We start from the raw sequence: 17,134 nt of genomic DNA, 5'->3' as shown, positions 1-17,134 counted from the left end.
GCAAAGCAGCCACCACAGGGGTGTGCCTTCAGTGTGATGCCAGACCTTCCACTTGTGGCAGCTGAGCTCAGTTGACCATGATGGCTCTGTTACAGTACCTTGTTGTGACAAAGCAACAGTGGGCTGGCAACACCAAACCCTCCTCTTTGTGCCGTGTGGAGGCTTTACATCATCAGCCTTCTTAGGCAAAAGTGAGGCACTTTTTGCCTTCCAAATGCTCAATATCCGTATTTTCCCCCATTTTTTCTTGTTCCTCTGGGATGAGAAGTGATCTGTTCTAGCTCAGGATCACAAAAAGTCAGGATTAAAAATAATTAAACTCTAATGCCCTTGCTCACAGAGGAGGACTGGGATTTAAGGAAATCATTTTTTTGGATCCTTCCAAAATCCTTTGCTGAATGTAGTTTCTGTCACTTTATTTTATGGCTGGTTCATCATCCCTCACTGCCTTCCTCCCCTCCCTGCTGCAGGTAAACACATTCCAGATTGTCCTCATCACGGATGGCAAGCTTTCCTTCACCATCTTTAACTATGAGTCCATCACCTGGACCACGGGTATGCACGCCAGCAGTGGGGGGGACTTTGCTGGGCTCGGTGGCATCGCGGCACAGGTAAGTGGCGAATGTGGCCCCTGGGGTGCCTGGGTAGCACATCCACCTTGTGAGCTCGTGGCTCCTGTTTGTGTTTCTTGGAGGTAGAAAATCTCCCCCTGCTTGTTTTTTTTTTCTTCTTCTTCAGGGTTCTTAAATATCTGTGTGTGCTCTGGCTCCCAAAGCTGAGACCATACAGGGGGCTTTGTTGTCCTGAAACCACAGATCTTTGCCTTGGCTGCTGCTTCATAGTCCCTTTTCCTTCCTAACCTCAGCCTTTAAGAGCAGCTGCCACAGCTAGCACAGCTTTTGCTTGTAGTTTTATTTCATCCCTGTGTGTGTTGTTGTGTAAAGGGAAAAAAAGCCAACACCTACACCCACAAAAACCCCAGTACCCACTTGGATGTGTGAATTTACCGACAGTAAATCAGTAAATTGATCCATGCTTGGCTCCCTGCTTGCTATCCTGCAGCAGGCAGGATGCTGCAGGTGGAGAGGAAGCGAATGGGATTTGAATTCCCAGGAAGGGACTGAGCAGGCCAAGCATCCACTTCATCCTGTTGTCCCTGTCATGTGGACAGAATTGAGCACTGGCCTGTGGCATGTGGAAGGGGAAAATTGGTCTGAGCGGTGCCAGCAGTGGTGCCACGTGACAAGGAGAGATGAGTCCGGGTGCTCCAGCTGCCTTTTCCTGTGCATTAGTGATGTCTCTCTACTCTCTGCCTTTGTCCTTCCAGGCAGGTTTTAACGCTGGTGATGGAAAGCGCTACTTCAACATCCCCGGATCCCGCACCGATGACATCGCTGACGTGGAGATGACGACAAATGTGGGTATCCCCGGGCGCTGGGTGTTCAGAATCGATGATGCCCAGGTGCAAGTGGGGGGCTGCAGCAATACAAGTAAGAGGACAGCAGTTAGGTTTACTTAACTCCCAACCCAACCCCACACTGTTCTCCAGCCCCATCTTTCCCTGCCTCAACCCCCACCTCCGCGGGGTGGAAAAGATGTCTGGAAGGGCTCTGGGGAGGGAGGGGAGGCAGCTATGCGGGGACTGTCTTCAGTACCAGCTGTGGTTGGGGATGCCACCCTTGGTTGCCCCAGGCTGGGAACAGCCTGGGAGAGCAAATGGGAAGGGGAGGAAGAGTTCTTAGTTTAAAGAAGCCTGTGGGGAGTGATGAGGGAGGCTGGGAAGGAGGTAATGTGCACAGTTGAGCCTCTGCCAGCCCAGTGCCAACGCATGAGGGGCCAGCACCCTTGGGGGGTGCATATGTCCATCAGTCCTAGTATGCTGGGCTCACCCAAGTGGAGGGCTGCTGAATGCCAGCCTGATATGTGGGTCTGGGTTGTCAGAGCCTGGTCCGTGCTCCCCACTCCAGGGCTCCTGGCACGTCCCCCACAGAACTGTTGGTCTCCGGTTCCTCATCCCCACTTCCCCCTGGCCGTGTTTTCCCACTTGTGATCTGTGTGTCTCGCGTTATCGGTGGATTTTCTGTACGTGGGCTCTCCCGTCCCCTTTCCCTCTGCCCTGAATGATAAGTGAGGGCATGTTCATGTCCCCTAAGCCAGTGGAGCAGAACTTCTCCCCACAGCCAGGCTGCAGAGCTGTGCAGCCTCTCCCCCTTGCACAGGAGGAGTAAAACTGCCCCCCTTCCCCAGGGGAGCCCACAAGGAGCAGCCCCTGCCCCGCCATCAGGCAGGCAGTCCCATGGGCTCCCCAAGCACGCCAGGGAGCTGGGGGGCACAGGGAAAAACCCTGGCACTGGTGTGGCTGGAAAGTGGCAGGTGAGCCCTGCCAGGGTGGGGCCTGACAGGGGTCACTGCCTGTTCCCACAGCCTCTGTCTGCCTGACACTGCGGCCCTGCCTGAACGGGGGGAAGTGTATTGAGGACTGCATTACGGGGAACCCCTCCTACACCTGCTCCTGCCTGGCCGGTTTTACTGGGAAGAGGTGCCATGTTGGTGAGTGCATTGCTGCAGGGAGCAGGTCTTGTTCCCACTGTCGCTGCTGCATACTGGCAGTCTGTTTGTTCCCATCCTGAGCTCCTGTCCCCCTACCCGGGGTCTGTTTCAGATGTGGATGAGTGCCTCTCCCACCCATGTCAGAATGGAGCCACCTGCCTCAATGGTGCCAGCAGGTTCACCTGCAGATGCCCACCAGGCTTCAGAGGCAGCAACTGTGAGATTGGTGAGTAGTGCAGCACTTTAAAAAGCAGAGATCCCAGGCTTGCGGGGTGCTTCTGCTCTTGGGAGGGTTCTTCAGGCCGGGGCTCCTGCAGTAGCTGCTGGGCTCTAGCAGTTTGTGACAGCCAACTTGGATTTCAACTTGCTTCAAGCAAAAGAAGCTTTTCTCTGGCCATGAGCCTTTCCTTCTGCTGACTCTTCCGAGGGCTTTGCTCAGTGCTGCTGCCAGCATTCCTCCACCACCACTCCCTTAGTCAGAAAAGCTGGCAGCCAGTGCTCAAACAAGCCTTGCAGGCCCTGCTTTTGCAGGTGATACTCTGGTCCCAAGCTCTTCAAAGCCAGGGGAGACCCTCCCAGTCCCTGGCAGTTTCCCCCGCTGCTGGCCTCTGCCTGCCAGTGGAAGTGCCACCAAAGCATTCGGCTCCTAGCAAGCTGCCGTGCCAGTGGAAAAGGCGAGAAGGGAGTTGACTTGTGGGGGAGGAAGGAAGGGAGGGAGAAATGCCCAGCAGAGCACACTGACATCCAGGAGGTGTGGGGGGATGAAAGAGCTGAGCTGCCTAAGGACAAGTTTTGGGGACAGTCATGACTGGGGACTGGCCACTGTCTCCTGACAGAAGGTGCATGGGTGGCTCCAGTCTGCTCTGCCTAGGCCTGGTATCACCACGTGTAGAGGATGCCATGTGCTGGTTCTGTGCCTAGGCTTATACCCCTGCCCTTCTTTTTCTTTTTTGTGTTCTTCTGCAGCAGAATCACCATGTGAGAACAGGGTGTGCCAGAATGGTGGGAGTTGCCAGGTGGTGAACAGGACAGCAGCATGCTTGTGCCAGTCAGGGTACACAGGGGTGGACTGCCAAACAGGTGGGTGACAGAAACAGGTATGGGGTGGAGGTGGTGATGTTTCATACCTTGACAAGCTTCCTTCTCAGTCAGCTTCATTCCTGGATGTAGTTTTGGGAGGGGAATGCTTGGAATTGCCAGTGGCACCTATTTTTTTCTATCACCTTCACCCTCTTGAGCATCATCCAGGCTGGGAGGCACCAGGTGAGCTGGCTGTGCCCACAGATGACCTGACCACCTTTCCTGGCCTCCCCTTGCAGAGGTGAACGAATGTGAGTCCAGCCCATGCCTGAATGGCGGGCACTGCATTGACCTGGTCGATAACTACACCTGTGTGTGCCTGGAGCCCTTTGAGGGACAGCGCTGTGAGACAGGTGCCTGTGCCCAAGGATTACCCATGGCAGGGACTGTGTCCCCCCTGTTCTGCTGGCCAGCATGGCCCCTCTCCCAAACCCAGGCTCTCCTCACGCTCACTTCCTTGCTTTCCCTTCACCAGATTCATCTTCCTGTGAGGACCGGAATTGCCAGAACCGGCAGACGTGCAACTACATCCGCCCTGGCCGCTATATCTGCACCTGCTCCCCGGGTTATTATGGCAACAACTGCCAGTACGGTGCGTGAGGTTGTGCCTCAAGCAGCCTAGCATGGGAGCTGCAGTCGGGGGCAGTGGGCAGGAATGGGAAAATGGCTGCAAAGGGGCTGTGTCAGTCATAGGCACTGCTGAAACTGGTGGTCAGCATGTGCAGAGCAGCCGTGGTGCTGCCAGGAGGGAACACCTTCCTGCGGGGCTGCTTGACCGTGCTGGGACCTCCAGCAGGATTCCCAGGACAGAGGATATTCCAGCCCCAAGCTGGACCTCTCCAGCTCAGGCTCCCCATTCCCCACAGGTGGGCCCCGTGTGCCCGGCGCCTGCCTCTCCCACCCGTGCCAGAACGCAGGCATCTGTCTGGAGACTGAGCGGGGCTATGTCTGTGAGTGCCAGGAGGGCTACACTGGACAGGACTGTCAAGACCGTGAGTACCAACTGTGGGGACTCGCTAGTGGGGTTCAGCATCTCAAGGGGAGCCTTCATGCTCATGAGAGGGAGAAGCAGCAGCCCCAGAGAGCCTGTTCAGGGCTCTGGCATTGAGCAAAGGGTCTGTCCTGCTGGAGGAGGCTGTGCCTTAGTGTCTGAGGGCCTCAGGGCTGCTACTCACCCGAGCTTCCCCTGTGAGTGGCATCTGGCAAGGCCACTTGTCTGTCACAGCCTGCAAGCAGGAGAGGTCCTGGGAAGCTCCTGCTTCTTCTCTTGCAGAGCTCTCTGAAGGCTGTGAGTGTCGTAATGGGGGAAGTTGTCTGGAGGGGAATGTTACTGTCTGCCAGTGCCTTCCTGGGTTCTTTGGTCTCCTCTGTGAATTTGGTAGGTGAAAGTTTCTTGCCTACAGTGTTCTTTCCCTCTGGATTGCTTGAGTCAGGCAGCCTGTGGGTCAGCAAGGAGACACTGCCCATACCTGAGCCTAGCACAGTGCCAGGCACACGCTGAATTTGAGCCTGGAAATATTGTTGCCTGGTGAGATGGCAATGCTTCCACCTCCGCCACTCCCCGCTTTGAGCCGTGCTTCTCCCAGCCTCTGCCTCAGCCCAGTTCCCATGGGTGGGGAGGGAATTTCAGCTTTGTGCACTCTCTTGCTGAAGCTCACTGAGCATCCAGGCTGGACATTGCCATTTGCAGTGTCTGTGCCAGAGGATCTGTCCTGTCTCATTGGACCCTGCAAAGTTAGGAGACTCCTGTTACCCTGTGGGTGTCCTCCTGCCACTGACTGAAGGAGGCTGGCACTGGCCATGTGTTTGCAGAAGTCACCACGACACCGTGCAACATGAACACGCAGTGCCCGGACGGTGGGTACTGCATGGAGTATGGCGGGAGCTACCTCTGTGTCTGCCACACCAACTACGGCACCAACCACAGTAAGACCCCACGGGGATGTGGGAACAGCCCCGGGGTGGAGGGGGTGAACATGGGCTACCTTCAGCTGCAGGCAAGCTGCCCTTGTGTCCCTAGCCATATGTCCTTGGTGATGCCTGTGTTTGGCTCTGCAGCGATGCCATCCCCCTGCGACTCGGAGCCCTGCTTGAATGGGGGGTCCTGCAAGGTTCACGATGACTCGTACGTCTGCGAGTGTCCTCAAGGCTTCCTTGGCATGCACTGCGAGAAAGGTACCTCCACAGTGCTCCCTGTGGTCCCAGCACCTGGCAGAGACTGGGAGAAGGGCTTGAACCTTTTTGGAAGATGAACAGTTACTTGCAGAGCTGGAAGGTGGTGCAGGTTTTCCCATCCCATCCTACGGAGCAGAGGGAGGGATTGAATAACTCCCTTCATGACACCCAACAGCTGCAGCAGCAGATCCAGTTGTTTCCTGTACAACACCATCGGTGTTGGTGTTTTTATTTGCATGCCACGGGTTCTGCCCTTGGGAGCAGCCAGCTGTCTCCCAGCATCATGCACCTGTTGGCTGCCAAGCCAAGCTCAGCACCCATCCGCACGGGTGTAGTTTCTGTGGTGTTGCTGGACAGTCAGGCTTCCCGCAGCGAGGGGTTGGGGGGTGCTGGTGGGGTGCTGACCCCGCTCTGGGCGCTCTCTCTGCAGCCAAGCCTCGGCTCTGCAGCACTGGGCCCTGCCGCAACGGGGGCACCTGCAGGGAGGCGGATGGCGAGTACCACTGCACCTGCCCCTACCGCTTCACCGGCAAGCACTGCGAGATCGGTACAGCCCCCCGGCCCCCATGGGGGGGAGAGGTGGCAGCTGCCCCACCAGGTTCACACCCGCCTTGTGTCCCCAGGTAAGCCGGACCCCTGTGCCTCGGGGCCCTGCCAGAATGGAGGCACCTGTTTCCACTACATCGGCAAGTACAAGTGTGACTGTCCTCCAGGCTACACTGGCCGGCACTGCGAGATTGGTAGGTTTGAACAGGGTGTGCCACTACCTAGGGGGGATGATGGGCCTGGCTGTCAGGAACTCTGCTTGCTTTAAGCCCCCTTCCCCGCTACTCTTCCTTGTGCCTTGCTGGAAGGGGAAGGGGGCTGGCTCTGGTTTCATTCCTTGCTCTGCTGTTCTTCCAGTGCCCTCCCCTTGCTTTCTTAGCCCCTGTGAGAATGGGGCTACCTGCGAGGACCTCAGCGGGGGCTATGCTTGCACCTGCTCCTCGGGCTATGTAGGGAAGCACTGCCAGTTTGGTAAGGGCCTTGTGCTTCCCCTGCCACCTGGGGACTTGGGGTGCCTCTGTCGGCCCCATTCATCCCCTGTCTCTCCACAGAGGTCGACTGTGGCATCCCCAGTGAGGTGAAGCATGCGCAGGCTTCTTTCAACTCCACCAAGGTGGGCTCACTGGCTGAATACCAGTGTGAACTGGGCTACATCCTCAGCCAGCACAACCATCCCCGTGTCTGCCGCGTGCCAGGTGTCTGGAGTGACCCCCCCGAATGTGATGGTGAGAGTGCTGAGGAGTGGGCAAGCCCTGGAGCACTGTCCCAGTGGCCTGTGGTCACGACCATGGTTTGGTGACCCCAGGATATGCACTGCTGTTGTCTGCTGCCTTCCCCTCAGGGATCCCTGTCCTGTGCTCATGTCTCTCGCTTTGTCTCTCCCTTGCTCAAATGCCTGTAGAGATTGATGAGTGCCAGTCGCAGCCCTGCCTGAATGGTGGCCAGTGCAAGGATCGTGTCTCTGCCTTCCTGTGCTTGTGTGAGCCAGGTTACACCGGCTACCACTGCGAGTTGGGTAAGAGACCGTACCAGGAATGCTCCAGGGCTATCACAATCCCTTCCTCACCCTCCAGCCCCTTGCCAGCTGGCCAGCCCCAGGGGGTTGCCAGCTCCATCAAAAGGAGTTGTGTGTGCTTGGATTGGCCTGAGGCAAGGGCTTCTCTCCTGGGGCTCCCAGCCAACTGTAGGGTTTTCCACCAAGGAAACACTGCTCCTGGTTGGAGGCAATGGGCAGCGTGGAAGGTGGTGGGACTGTGGCAGGTGGCTCCAGCCCAGTTCATGGGATCTGGCAGAGGACAGTGGTAGGAGGAGGTGGGCTGTTGGAAGTGAGATGAGGGGACATGACACATGACGCAGGCACCCTATGGGATGGATATCTTGACATAGCCCCGCACTGCCGGTTGTGTCCCCAGGTGTCCCTGAAGGAATGTCCCCATACCATGTGCTTCAGGGGCAGGCCTGAGGCAGTGGGCATCCAGGAGCAGGGATGTACTTGGCCACTGGGCTTGGGGAAGCAAATGACATGGGAAGGGTCCGTGCCCTGTGGGAGAAGTGCTGCCTCTCCAAGCCCCTGTCCCGAGCACTCTCTGTGCTGAGCTGGCACCTTTTTTCCTGCTGGACCCCAGATGTTGACGAGTGCCAGTCAGAGCCCTGCAAGAACAGCGGGACCTGCCAAGACCTCCCCGGGTCCTTTGCTTGCTACTGTCCCGAGGGCTTCCTGGGGACCCAGTGTGAGACAGGTAGGAGCTCTCCCTTCCTGGGTCAGTGGGAGGCTGGACTGTGAGCACCAGGACACTGCTAGGGCTGGCACCATGCCAAGTGGCTGGTCACTGTCTTAGGCACCTTGACCCCAAGCCATTACCTGCTTGCTCACTGATGCACCTCCTTGTCTGTAGTTTGGCGGGCAGAGCTGAAACCCCTCTGATGGGGAGGGAGCAAGCAATGAGGTGTCCACCAGTGATGGACTCCCTTTCCAAGGTGTTGACCTGTTCCAGGGGATGTGGGCACCATGGTACATGGTGGGGGATTCAGTGTCCAGCCCAGCTGTGCCAAACCCTGGCCTATGCATCTGCCCTGCTGCCCCCTCGAGGGTCTGTCACTGTTGCTCATTCATGGAAGCTGGAAGCTGGCTGCTGGCACGCTCACTGCCAGCCTTCTCCCACCTCCAGAAGTGGATGCCTGCGAGTCAGACCCTTGCCGAAATGGAGGGGAGTGTGAGAGCTACGGGGGCTCCTACCTCTGTGTGTGCCCAGAGGGTTTCTTCGGCTACCACTGTGAGACAGGTGAGGCAGACAGGGCAGCACAGGGTGGGCCTGGGGTCAGTGGCACTGCTGACACTGCCAAACCCGGCACCTCTCCCACAGCCAGTGACCCGTGCTTCTCCAGCCCCTGTGGGAGCAGAGGCTACTGCCTGCCCAGCAATGGCACCCACAGCTGCACCTGCAAAGTCAGCTACACAGGCAAGAACTGCGAAAAAGGTAAAGGCCCTCAGCAGTGGCACCAGGACAGGATGTGGGGCTTGACGCCAGCCTGGCAGTGCCCACCGCCCACGAGGGGCTCAACACCAGCCAGGACCAGCAGCACTCCTTGAGGCGGGCAGGGCCGGGGGCTTGCCTTTGGTGGGGGACAGCCCGTGCCCCGCTAACGCCACGGGTGGGTGCTAGCACACGGAGTCGCTGCCGCAGGTGCCGAGCGTGGCACCAGGACATGGGGCACAGATTTCCCCTGCAGTAATGGCAATCCCTCGGATGCCCTCAGGAGGGGAGGCAGAGGTGTCTGAGGGAAACCTCTCGGCACTGGCTTCTCCTGAACCCCTCGCCCCATCCCGCAGTGGCAAGTGCTTGGCCACCAGTGATAGCAGGGAGTGCTCCTGGTGCCCTGGGTCCTCCTGTGCCCACTGAGACAGGGATGGCATACACCCAGAGAGCCCCTGCTAGGTGTGGCAAGTGTGCCAAGTGAGGACCTTGTCCTCTTATCGCTGCTGTTCTGCCGCTTGCTGACAGGGTCTGTTCTCTAAAGATTCATGGCATTACCTCTCCCCTTTGCTTTTGCACACACCGTGAAGAATTGCTGCCACCAACCTCATTAAAGGTGGAAAGGGTGGAGGACACTGGTGTGTTGATTTCTTGGCACCCACCTGAGGACGCAGCTGCCAGGCAACTCATTGACGGCTACGCCGTGACGTACGTATCCCTCGACGGCTCTTACCGCAGGACAGATTTTGTGGACCGAAGTCGTTCTGCCCACCAATTGCGGGCACTAACCTCCGGCAGAGCCTACAATATTTCTGTCTTTTCAGTCAAACGCAACGTGAACAACAAGAATGATATCAGCAGGCCCGTCATGCTCACCACGCGCACTAGTGAGTAGCGTCCCCAGGGGGATCACGGTCGTGAGCGTGCGTGGCCCCTGCAGGTGCCAGGGTTTGTGCTGCCGCTCCAGCCTGCCACAAGCTCCAGCCTGCCACAAGCTCCAGCATGGTATCAAACCTGGCAGGTTTGCTGGTGCAGATCCTAAAATCCAGCTGGGGGCCTCTGGAAAGTGCTTGACACAGAGAATTGCTGTTTTCTTTGCTGTGAGTAAAAGGCCTGACACCCTGGGGCTCACCCTGTCCAGGAGCTTGCAGTGGGGATTTCTTCTGAACCCTGTTTATTCAGGCCAGGCTGTTCTACTCCTTGTCACTGTGCCCTGGATAGTATGAGGGACCCCCATGCAAGGCAGGCAGCAGGGCTTCTGCAGTCCTGTGGACCAGTCACACTGCCATACTGCTGGGCTTGGCGTGAGAACTTGCCAGCAAGGGCAGAGGCTGTCAGGGACCTCTGCTCCATGGGCAGAGGAAGGGGCACAGTGATGCCTCTGGGGCATGGATAGGCAGAGCAGCTTCAATCCCACTTTCTAGGACAGGCAGGTGTGGAAATCAAATGCAAACAGGATGGAGCCAATTAGACGTAGGAAAGATGGCCTCTGAGGAGAGGAGAGTGGTGGTGGTGGTGGTGGTGGTGCCCATAAGGCACAACCTCCACAGCAGGCTGAGACCAAGTGAAGCCCAGGGGAGGAGACGGCAGCATAATGCTGGGCACAGCATCTCATGGGGCCTCAAGCCATGGCTGGATGCTGGGGTCAGAATGGCCACCTGAAGTGTGCCATGGAATAGTGGCTGTTACTAGGGCTCAGTTTGGGGCTGGTCCTGTTTAACATATTTACTGGTGGTCTGGACCTAGGGATTTTGTGTACAACACCAAATTGGACTGGGGTGTTGATCTGCTTGAGGGTAGGAAGGCTCTGCAGAGAGACCTTGGCACACTCTATCAAAGGGCTGAGGATAGCTGCATGATGTTCAGTAAGGCCAAGTGTTGAGTCCTGTACTTGGGTCACAGCACCCCCCTGCAGCTCCAGGCTGGGGGAGGAGTGGCTCAGGAGCTCTTTAACAGAAAGGGACTAGAGGGTGCTGTTTGACAGCTGGCTGAACGTGAGCCAACAGCATGCCCAAATGGCTAAGAAGGCCAATGGCATCTTGACCTTTATCAAGAGCAGCATGGCCAGCAGGACTAGGGAAGTGATCATCCCTCTGCACTTGGCATTGTTGAGGTTGCAGTGCATTCAGTTCTGGGCCTCTCACTTTAAAAAGGACATTGAGGTACCGGAGCATGTCCAGAGAAGGGCAACAAGGCTCGTCAAGGGTCCAGAAAATATATTTTAGGAGGAACAGCTGAGAGAGCTGGGTTGGTTTGGCCTTGAGAAGAGGAGGCTCAGGGGGACCTCATTGCTCTCCAAAACTCCCAGACAGGAGGTTGTAGAGCAGTGGAGGCTGCTTTCTTCTGCAGAGAGAGAACAAGAGGAAATGGCCTAAAGTCAAGACAGGGGATTCACATTAGAGACTAGTAAAATTTTTTTTCACTCTTTGGGTGGTCAAACATTGGAATAGGATGTCCAGGGAGGTGGTAGAGTCACCATCCCTGGAGGTGGTCAGGAGGCATCTGGATCTGATGCTGGGTGAGGTGGTTTAGGGGTTATAGTGACAGTGCTGGGAGGATGGTTGTACTGGATGATCTCCTAGGTGTCTTCCAACCTTAATTCTATGGTTAGGGCCAGGCCCAGGCACTACAGCCCCTTTGGAGCTGTGGTAGGGGGCTGGGGCAGAGGACACAGCCTTGGGGGTGCTTTGAGTAGCACAAGGCCCTGTGGGTGGGCAGACAGTTGTGCCTTCCACCTGCCTGGAGGCTGTGAGGACAGGAGACCTCACAGTTCAGTGGGAACAGCACTGAGCTGTTCCACTGGGGAAGGTGATCCAGAGGTGCCAGCAGGACTGCCCACATGAGGCAACCCATGATGACCGCAGTCCTCTGTTTGCTCTGGCCAGGACCGCGTCCGGTGGAAGGCTTTGAGATCACAAATGTGACTGCCAGTGCCATCACGGTGCAATGGGCTCTCCACCAGCTCCAGCATTCCACTGTCAGTAGGGTGAGGGTCTCCATCCGCCAGATGGGGGACCTGGCAGGCCGCACCGTGGAGCTGAACAGCAGCGTGGCCAAGTACACCTTCCTGTGAGTGGGATGCTGGTGGGTGCCAGGGCACTGGTTCCCTCAGGTTGCCCTGCTTACCCCTTCCCACCCTATCTTTTCCCTCCACAGGGACCTGCAGCCAGGAGAGAGATATATCATCCATGTCACAACGCTGAGCGGCCTGGGAGTGGAAGACCACCCCTCAGAGAGCCTGGCCACAGCCCCTTTTCATGTGTGGACAAGTGAGTGAGGTTGCCTTTGCCATCCCAGCTTGGCAGGTACAGGGGCTTGGCAGGAAAGCTGTGGGGAGGGAGAGGTGTGGGAGCTGCCAGACTGTCTGGCCAGCACAGCAGGTAGGAGGTGTGCAGGCAGGCCTGGAGTGGCCAGGAAAGACACTGACATGTCATCCCCTGCCAAACGTTGTTCAGTCTCTGAGACCAGCCTGAGCCCAGCCCCATGCGTGGGCCTGATTCATCCCCTGCTCTCTGGCAGTCAGAAGGCAAGGGGCTGAGCTGGGTGCCAGGGTGCAGTGATGCTCTCTTTGTCTTGGCAAGGACCTAGTGTTGAGCATCCCCTCACTGTGCATATGGCTGGAGCAAGCTTGGGGTAGGTCTGGGCAGTGCCAGGCAAGCTGAAACCCTGGCACACTTGTTAGGTGGTGTAAGCAGGGACACCGGCTCTGACCTCTTTTCCTTCCTATCCTGTCTCCACCACAGGGCCTCTCCCCCCACAAAACCTCACTGCCTCCCGTGTCACCGCCACCTCTGTGTCCATGGCGTGGGAGCAGCCGCCCATTGGCACTATGGAGGGGTACATCATCAATGTCACCACTGCTCAGAGCGTCAAGAGCCGCTACGTGCCTAACGGGAAACTCGTGTCCTACACGGTGCGGGACCTGCTGCCTGGGCAGCGGTACCAGCTGTCCTTGACAGCTGTGCAGAACACAGAGCAAGGCCAGGTGCACAGCGAGCCCATCCACCTCTACATCAGCACCTGTAAGTGCTCCCGGGGCTCTGCTGGATTGCTGCAGCACAAGGGAGGCCATGGGATGAAAGGGAAGGAGGGTAGGGGGTGGAAAGCAGTTGGCCAACAGAGTGATGAGCCCTTGCTGCCCCAGCATTGGGTGTCTGCACCAGGCTGTGGGGACAAGACACAGGTCCACTGGAATGGGAGGTGGGGCGTTGTAGGGTTCGTTAAGGGCAGATGCAGAGCTCCAGCTTGGTGATGGGCACTTGCATCCCTGGTGTGTGGAGAGTGTCTGTGTGTCACCTGGGGATGATGGGATGGGATGATGGGACTGGCTGGGAGGTTGGTTGCTGGCTCACACTACCTCCATTAAGCCTCATCCTTTGATCTGCAGTGCAGAGGGATGGGGCTCCAGACAGACGGTGGAGCCAAGCTGGGCACCCCCGGGTTCTTCGAAACAGGCTGCCCCCAGCTTTCCTGCCTGAGCTCCGCCTGCTGGCAGATCATGACACAGCTGAGGAGCCCTCGCCAGCCCCCAGGTAGGCACTGCTTCAGCACTCCTGGCTCTTTCTCTTGGCCCAAGCACTAGGCTGAGCCAGTCCCTTTAACCAGCTTCCATACCCAGGCGTGTGCAGATCAAGGGTCAAGCCATGCTCCTGCTGGTGTGCAGTCTCTTGCCCATCCACTGGGGTTCTCAGCCAGGCAGGCACCTTACCCTTGAGAGCAGCTCCTCCATGGGACTTGCACAGAGCCTGATGCCAGTGAATGCTTTATGCTGATGCCATGAGCCCCAGCACATGGAGCCTGGGGAAACTGCAGTGCCCCCTACCCTTGTGGTTGTCCTGTCCCAGGTTCACAGAGCTGGTGGATGGCAGAGGGAGGATCAGCGCCAGGTTTGGCACTGCACCTGGAAAATCCCTCACTGTGAAGACACGTAAGTGCTCCTGTGCCTTTGTGTCCTGCTCCTGTCATCCAGTACCATCTCCTGCACCTCCCTGCAAGCTGAGGTGGCAGCCAGGCAGGCTGCTGTAGGGCTGGGGGAGCTATAGAGGAGGGTGGAGCCCTCTCATCTGGCCCTGGGCAGGCAAACATCTGCTCTGCTTGTTAGACCCCTGCCCAAGGAGAGGGGTGAGTGGCAGGGGGAGCCCAGAGAAGGACCCTTGCTGATGGGGAGGCGATGGTGACTGTGGCACCAGTGCTCTTCTTCCCTGCCAGCAGCAGCAGGGGCCTGAGCAATGGCTCCGTAGCTCTTCAGTGTGGCCCCTTCCTGCCCAGCAGCCTCAGCCCCCAACTGTCAAAGAGACCTCACACTCAAAGAGGGTGCCTGGGTGAGAAACCCCTCATTAGTCCAGACCTAGCCCCCATTTTCCATCCCCAGAAGACCAGGGATGGAAGTGCCAACCCAAGATACCCTAGAGCACCAGCAAACCCCACACCGTGGGGTAGGGAAGGGGCCTAGCAAACCTGAAGACAGGCAGCCCTTGGCCTCACTGCATGTTCTGGTTCTTCCCCTGCCTCCCCAGGACTCTGTGTCCCAGACCCTTCCAGGAGGAGTGAGAGTGTCACCCCAATTCTGGGGATGCCAGCTGGGAAGGGCTATAGCACTGGCTCTGGCCCGGAAAGTGACATTCAAACCTCTCATTGTCTAGAGACAGAGGCTCCAGTGAAGCTGGAGAACACAGAGGTGTCCAGCTGGGACAGTCTGGCACTGCAGCTGCATGAGGCAAAGAGCAAGAGTAAGTCCCAGGGGTGACCCACAGCAGCAGGAACCCGGCCCCACAGGCAATGTGCTCAGCACCAGCCTGTTCTCCTTGGAGGCATGGCAGGCCCACCTGCCCTTCCTGGGAGCACCCTGGCAATGCTAGGGGCTTGGCAGGGCCGAGCTGTGACCCCGGGGTCTGATGGTCGAGCGTGTTTTGCAGGAGAGGGGCAGAGCTGCTCCAAGAACCCCTGCAGGAATGGAGGCACCTGTACCAGAGATGACGAGTCCTTCCACTGTGCCTGTCGCCCGGGGTTCAAGGGCCGGGTCTGCCAGCTGGGTGAGTGCCAGGCTGTGCCGGAGGGTCAAGCTCCCTCCTGCAGTGCCAGGCTGGGGGCTGTCCCTGTCACAGGTCCCCTAGGATGTAGGTCACTGAGCACACCCTGCCAGCACCCACAATGCCCAGACTTTGCTAGAGATCTGTGTCATGCTGGTAGCTGAGAGAGGGGCTGGGCTCTGCTCTTAGTTTGAGGAGGTATGAGTGCAGTGCCCTGCTCCTGGCTGAGCTCTCTGCCTCTGCCTGGCAAGCCAGGCCCCTGCCTTACTCAGAGAGTTACATAGGCAGTGTGAGGCTGGGGGCTCTGCTTCTACTGCTGGGTCAGCTCTGTTGAGGCCAGGCCTCCAGCATGGCCAAGAAGCCAGGGGGACCTCACCAGACCCTTGCCACAAGGCACAGGCAGGCAGGGCCAGGGATGGGCTCAGTGATAGCTCCCCTCTCCTATTCCCCAAGCAGCCTGCAAGAAGGTGCCACACTCGTGCACACGGCTGTACTCGGAAACCAGGTCATTCCCAGTGTGGGAAGGAGGCACCTGCCACTATCTGTGAGTACTGCCTGCAGGTTATGCTCCCCCCTTCCCCCTGTGCTCTGAGCTGGGGATGTCTCCCTACAGCTCAGCTTTGGGGAAGGGAGAGTGAGCACAAGGCCGTCTCCAACCCCAGCTGGCAGTTGCCCCCTCCCCAGCACAGGCTGAGCAGCCTGGCACACCCCTGTGGCTGCCCCCAGCTATGCCCCCAGGGCAGGGTGTTGCTGAAGGGACAGCTCCATACTGGAGTTACCCACCCACGTGGCAGCAAGGTTGGATTTGGTGTGTGTGTGACCCCCAGAGAGCAGCGGATCCCATCCAGCTCCTGGCAGCCTCTCCATCTGCCGGCAGAGGGCTGGGGGAGCCCTGGTGCAGTGCCAGGGCCCGGGGGGTACTGCTCTGCCCCATGTCTCTCTGTGATGGAGGCACAAAGGCCTGGCTGGGATCAGTCCTCCAGCACAAGCCAGCTGAGCACCATTTCTGCCAAGGTTGGCTACTGCAGCCTGGAAGGAAATAGGGGAAATAATGGGGGAAATAGGGGAAATACCCAGACTTCCCCTTCACTCTCATCAAAGCACATCTCCCCCTTTTGTTCCTTACACTCATGTCTCCACTGTGTGTGTGTAGGTTCAGGAGAGTATACAAGGTACACCAGGACATCTGCTACAAGGAGAGCTGTGAGAGCACCAGTTCCAAGAGGACGAGCAGCAGGTACAGCACACAGCAACACACTGAATGTGCCAGTTTTCCTGTGATCCTGGACAGGAGGATGTGGTGGCTGGTGTATCCCAGCACGCATGGGGACACCCAGGCTGGGGGTGGGCAGGTAAAGGGGTACAGACATGACCAAGGCTTGGATGCCAGTGCCATGTGCTTGCCTGTGAGCAATGGCTCATAGGGGTTGATGGTGTTGTCCTCCCTTCTCTTCCAGAAAGCCAAGCAACAGTCACACACTGAAGAAGCCATAGAAGTAAGTACCTGCTCCAGCTCTCCTCAGATGCAGGCGGGGGCAGTTCTCATGCAGGGAGTTGGGGAGATGGTGCAGGCCAGAGCACAACCCTGGCTCATGCCACCATGTTGAGGGGGTGTGAGGGCTTATGGTTTATGGCTGTGCATGAGGTAGAGAAGCAGGAGCCAATGCTTTGATTACCAGCTCCATGAACAAGAGATTCCTGCACAGAAAGGGCCAGGCAAAGGCTGGTGTCCTGGAGACAGCAGGTCCCCTTTTCTCAGCACAAGACTGGTGCGCAGGGTGGGAAGAGGCCAGCTGTGGGGCATCTGGCAGACTCTGCACACCAGCTCATTTTACTCCTGCTCCTCCACAGGGTTTAAAGCAGTAGAAGCTTCATCTTTCCACATCTAAGGGTTTTTTGAACACCAGGAAGATCAGATCTGCTCACTGGTTGAACACAGCAGGGGAGCCTTCCTGCCTGGTGTCAACCTCTCCCTCTCCTCCAGCCCATTAGGGACACGCAGCTGGATCAGCATACTGAGTAGTGCTCCCTTTCCCCCCACTGGCCCAGCACTGCCTTTGCTGGCCCCCTCTCTCCCCTGAGGAGCTGAGCACCAGTGCCCCTTGAGGGGGCCACCCCTGCTCAGCACCCCCAGCCACTCTGCACAAGCAATGGGCTCCCTGCTTCACTCGGGGATCAGCCCAGCTCCTTGACAACAGCATCTGCACCAATCTATTTTCGTAATCCAAGGTTATAAATTGCCTATAACCCTCAAATAAAACACTTTAATGCAGACCAAAA

The 17,134-nt window shown here is 57.7% G+C and overlaps 1 protein-coding gene across 9 annotated transcripts in view; it reads left to right on the top strand.

Annotated features, from left to right (window-relative positions):
• SNED1 (sushi, nidogen and EGF like domains 1) overlaps positions 1-17,134 on the top strand; it is a 20,737-nt gene extending 3,603 nt beyond the window's left edge. Inside the window, exons 3-33 of one of the 9 annotated variants that reach the window (XM_015638094.3) lie at positions 471-611; positions 1,328-1,490; positions 2,425-2,550; positions 2,663-2,776; positions 3,517-3,630; positions 3,870-3,983; positions 4,106-4,222; positions 4,497-4,622; positions 4,904-5,008; positions 5,443-5,556; positions 5,689-5,805; positions 6,236-6,352; positions 6,429-6,545; positions 6,709-6,822; positions 6,903-7,076; positions 7,253-7,366; positions 7,977-8,090; positions 8,520-8,633; positions 8,715-8,828; positions 9,416-9,712; positions 11,711-11,894; positions 11,982-12,094; positions 12,569-12,847; positions 13,213-13,357; positions 13,670-13,752; positions 14,474-14,554; positions 14,741-14,857; positions 15,311-15,398; positions 16,008-16,091; positions 16,312-16,350; positions 16,706-17,134. In XM_015638094.3, coding sequence (XP_015493580.1) covers positions 471-611; positions 1,328-1,490; positions 2,425-2,550; positions 2,663-2,776; positions 3,517-3,630; positions 3,870-3,983; positions 4,106-4,222; positions 4,497-4,622; positions 4,904-5,008; positions 5,443-5,556; positions 5,689-5,805; positions 6,236-6,352; positions 6,429-6,545; positions 6,709-6,822; positions 6,903-7,076; positions 7,253-7,366; positions 7,977-8,090; positions 8,520-8,633; positions 8,715-8,828; positions 9,416-9,712; positions 11,711-11,894; positions 11,982-12,094; positions 12,569-12,847; positions 13,213-13,357; positions 13,670-13,752; positions 14,474-14,554; positions 14,741-14,857; positions 15,311-15,398; positions 16,008-16,091; positions 16,312-16,348 — 3,837 coding nt within the window. In that variant the 3' untranslated portion in view covers positions 16,349-16,350; positions 16,706-17,134. Of the gene's footprint in view, positions 1-470; positions 612-1,327; positions 1,491-2,424; positions 2,551-2,662; positions 2,777-3,516; positions 3,631-3,869; positions 3,984-4,105; positions 4,223-4,496; positions 4,623-4,903; positions 5,009-5,442; positions 5,557-5,688; positions 5,806-6,235; positions 6,353-6,428; positions 6,546-6,708; positions 6,823-6,902; positions 7,077-7,252; positions 7,367-7,976; positions 8,091-8,519; positions 8,634-8,714; positions 8,829-9,415; positions 9,713-11,710; positions 11,895-11,981; positions 12,095-12,568; positions 12,848-13,212; positions 13,358-13,669; positions 13,753-14,467; positions 14,555-14,740; positions 14,858-15,310; positions 15,399-16,007; positions 16,092-16,311; positions 16,351-16,705 lie in introns of all 9 variants that reach the window. The other 8 variants (XM_015638091.3, XM_015638090.3, XM_019007836.2 and 5 more) reach the window with 8 other exon arrangements.

This window comes from Parus major, chromosome 9 (assembly GCF_001522545.3).
Source record: "Parus major isolate Abel chromosome 9, Parus_major1.1, whole genome shotgun sequence".
In the NCBI taxonomy this organism is placed as follows: Eukaryota; Metazoa; Chordata; class Aves; order Passeriformes; family Paridae; genus Parus; species Parus major.
This window is presented reverse-complemented; position numbering and strand designations above follow the sequence as displayed.